The sequence below is a fragment of the Monopterus albus genome, unplaced genomic scaffold (genome assembly GCF_001952655.1).
Source record: "Monopterus albus unplaced genomic scaffold, M_albus_1.0 scaffold1.1, whole genome shotgun sequence".
NCBI classification, from domain to species: domain Eukaryota; kingdom Metazoa; phylum Chordata; class Actinopteri; order Synbranchiformes; family Synbranchidae; genus Monopterus; species Monopterus albus.
Window position 1 is genome coordinate 3,843,752 of NW_018127881.1, and position 1,463 is coordinate 3,845,214.

Below are 1,463 nucleotides of genomic sequence, written 5' to 3' on the forward strand. Positions count from 1 at the left end.
CCCTTTCTTGCCAATAGTGTGAATGAAGTTATGCTGCATTGTTTCTACCTATGAGAGTACTGCAGGTTTTGATAGTATGAAAGCACCTGCAGTAAAACCAAGGACACAAAGAGCAGTTTTCCACTATAGCTTACAAATGTGAATGGCTAATGCTTCAAGTAGCCACAGAACCTTTTTTAAATGAAAGACAAAGGTAAAATAGCCTAAAGTATTAACCAGAAACACAGGAACACAGTATGAAAATACAGATAACCAGCTGAACAAAAAGGTGGCACTGAGGTTTCAGAAAGGCTTGTTATGAGTAAGTAGACATTTCCTGCTTTCACTTTTGAATGACTTTGTGTATTTCCAGGATAAATCTTTACATTGAATTGAGGTGGAGCCTGATTTGAACACAAATATCACAGTGCCATGACAGAGAGCATTTAGTCTGATTACAGCACAAACCTATCATTTACAGCAGCTCAGGGAGGAACACTGAGGTAGCAGCTGTACAATAACAAAGGGCCACACTGGCCGTCATTTGGCTACTGCAGTGCACGCAGTGCACTCACAGCTGCTGAGGCTGCAGTAACACGGGCCTGACGCTCATCCGAACAATAAAATCATAACATCTGGCGATGTGAATGATTTTTTCGGACAACTGGTCAGTGAATTCCTCGCCACTCACTCTGCGTATCCCGTCCCCCACGGAAGCCTGCTGCCTCTCTTTAACGCGAGCACCGGCCGTGATGCGTGCTCGGTGGAGTACTGCAGGAGCTCCGGGGTGAGGTCCAAGAAATCCGGCCGGCCGTAGGGGAAGCGCGGCGGCATGCTGTCCTGTCCGCAGGTCTGGCCGCCGCACGGATGATGGTTGTGGTGGTGGTGATGTCCGTGCGGCATCATGCCTCCCACCAGAGTGGACATCGCGTTTTTAACTTTGCTGATCATGATCAGCAGCGACACTCGGCGAAAAGATATGGTCAAACAAGAAAAAATAAAATGAAAAATAAACGCGATGCGATATTACGTTAGAGAATGAAAACAATAATACACAGCGAGTGATGATTTCAGGAAGCGTTTTTTCCGTCTTGGCCCCATGTGACAGCTTTCTCAGACAGGCAGACACGATGTTTTCCTCATTCGAAACGGAATAAAGCCTTCCTGGCTGCGTATCGGCTGTAATCCGACAGGAGGCTATCTCATCTCAGAAGGCAGGGCTTCGATGTGCAGCAAACCGTGAAATATCCTCCACAGCCACAAATCTAAGCCCAACTCCAAATCTCATCAGCTGCAAGATATATTTATAAGATGTTAGTCACCAAGACCAACGAGAAAGTTAATAAAGGGTTATACTTTACTAATAAACTATAAGTCTAGGCCAGGACATCACACACACATGTAATTCTATAGTCAGATTGCCCATGTAAGTAAAAGTAATACCACAGTGTAAAACTACTTTGTGCATTCAAAATGTTACTCAA

The 1,463-nt window shown here is 45.0% G+C and overlaps 1 protein-coding gene across 1 annotated transcript in view; it reads right to left on the reverse strand.

Annotated features, from left to right (window-relative positions):
* Positions 1 to 1,197, reverse strand: part of ppm1j (protein phosphatase, Mg2+/Mn2+ dependent, 1J) — a 13,624-nt gene extending 12,427 nt beyond the window's left edge. The window contains 1 exon segment of the mRNA XM_020625365.1: positions 671 to 1,197. Within this exon segment, the coding sequence (XP_020481021.1) occupies positions 671 to 930 (260 nt within the window). The 5' untranslated portion in view covers positions 931 to 1,197.
* Between the last annotated feature and the right edge of the window lie 266 nt (positions 1,198 to 1,463).